The sequence below is a fragment of the Penaeus monodon genome, chromosome 24, assembly GCF_015228065.2.
Source record: "Penaeus monodon isolate SGIC_2016 chromosome 24, NSTDA_Pmon_1, whole genome shotgun sequence".
NCBI classification, from domain to species: domain Eukaryota; kingdom Metazoa; phylum Arthropoda; class Malacostraca; order Decapoda; family Penaeidae; genus Penaeus; species Penaeus monodon.
In genome coordinates, this window is record NC_051409.1 from 29,923,868 (window position 1) to 29,924,874 (window position 1,007).

Sequence of the window (1,007 nt, forward strand, 5' to 3'; positions counted from 1 at the left end):
CCCTGTGGCTACACAGTCCTCTGTTAACTTCCTGTGTACAGTCAACCTTAGCAATTTTGACCTTATCATGACCCACAAACTTGCGACCCAGTTCTTCATAAGTAGGGGCCATTCGCTTGCAGTGTCCGCACCTGGGAAATAAGTGGAATTCAAAATAGAAATCATAGATTGTGTATACAGCTTACTAGGTATGAGAATTAAAAGATACTTGAGGTTTACTTTCACTGTACCATTTGCTTTAATTCACTGCTCAATTGCAAGTTACTCAAAATTATATTTGGGAAGACCCATTATATTTACAATTTCTATCCTGCAACCGTTGCTCATTTTCCTGTTACCTCCTCGCGTGAAGAGGAGGTTTGCATTCAGGCTTTGTGATGGGCCTACAGCCACGTCCCGGTTTCCATGACTACTGGTCGACCTATCTCATGTTGCAGTGTGACCTAGTTGCCAAGGTCGTGCAGACAGATAGTATTCAACTGGTCAAACCTTTGTCCTGGAGGACAATGTGGAAGCTCATGCCACCTTCAATGACTTGTTCCTCTTGCACTTCATGCATGAGGGACATCACCATAGACATTGTTGTGGAAGTTACATGGTCAGTGACTAGCTTTCAAAACCTTCAACCTGAGCAAGAGTGCTGCATTTGGGCTGAAGGTCTATAAGCTTTCTGCCTGCACCAGCCCAGCAGCCAGGTATGCTTAATGCTGCCAGGTGTACACCAGGCCGGACCATAGCAATTACCCTTATCCACGAGAGTGGTGCTGCAGTTGATGGAATCTTACTTAGGAAGGGATGCCAGGTTGCCAACTCTTTCTGCTGCAGGCAGGCAGGACAAATTTGGTGGGCACAACCTGGCTGAACATGAATGAAGTTCATGCCCAAGGACCTCAAATGAGAAGGATGGGTGATGTTGACTGCTGCAGCAGCAAGACAGGCGTTGCAATGGATGGACCACAACACGCATCACCATACTCTCTACAGTCCATACCAATGGAATGGATGAC

General features: G+C 46.3%; 1 protein-coding gene across 1 annotated transcript in view; it reads right to left on the reverse strand.

Annotated features, from left to right (window-relative positions):
- Positions 1-5: 5 nt before the first annotated feature.
- Positions 6-1,007, reverse strand: part of LOC119588712 (thioredoxin domain-containing protein 5-like) — a gene marked incomplete at both ends in the record, with an annotated part of 6,576 nt that continues 5,574 nt past the window's right edge. The window contains 1 exon segment of the mRNA XM_037937352.1: positions 6-131. Within this exon segment, the coding sequence (XP_037793280.1) occupies positions 6-131 (126 nt within the window).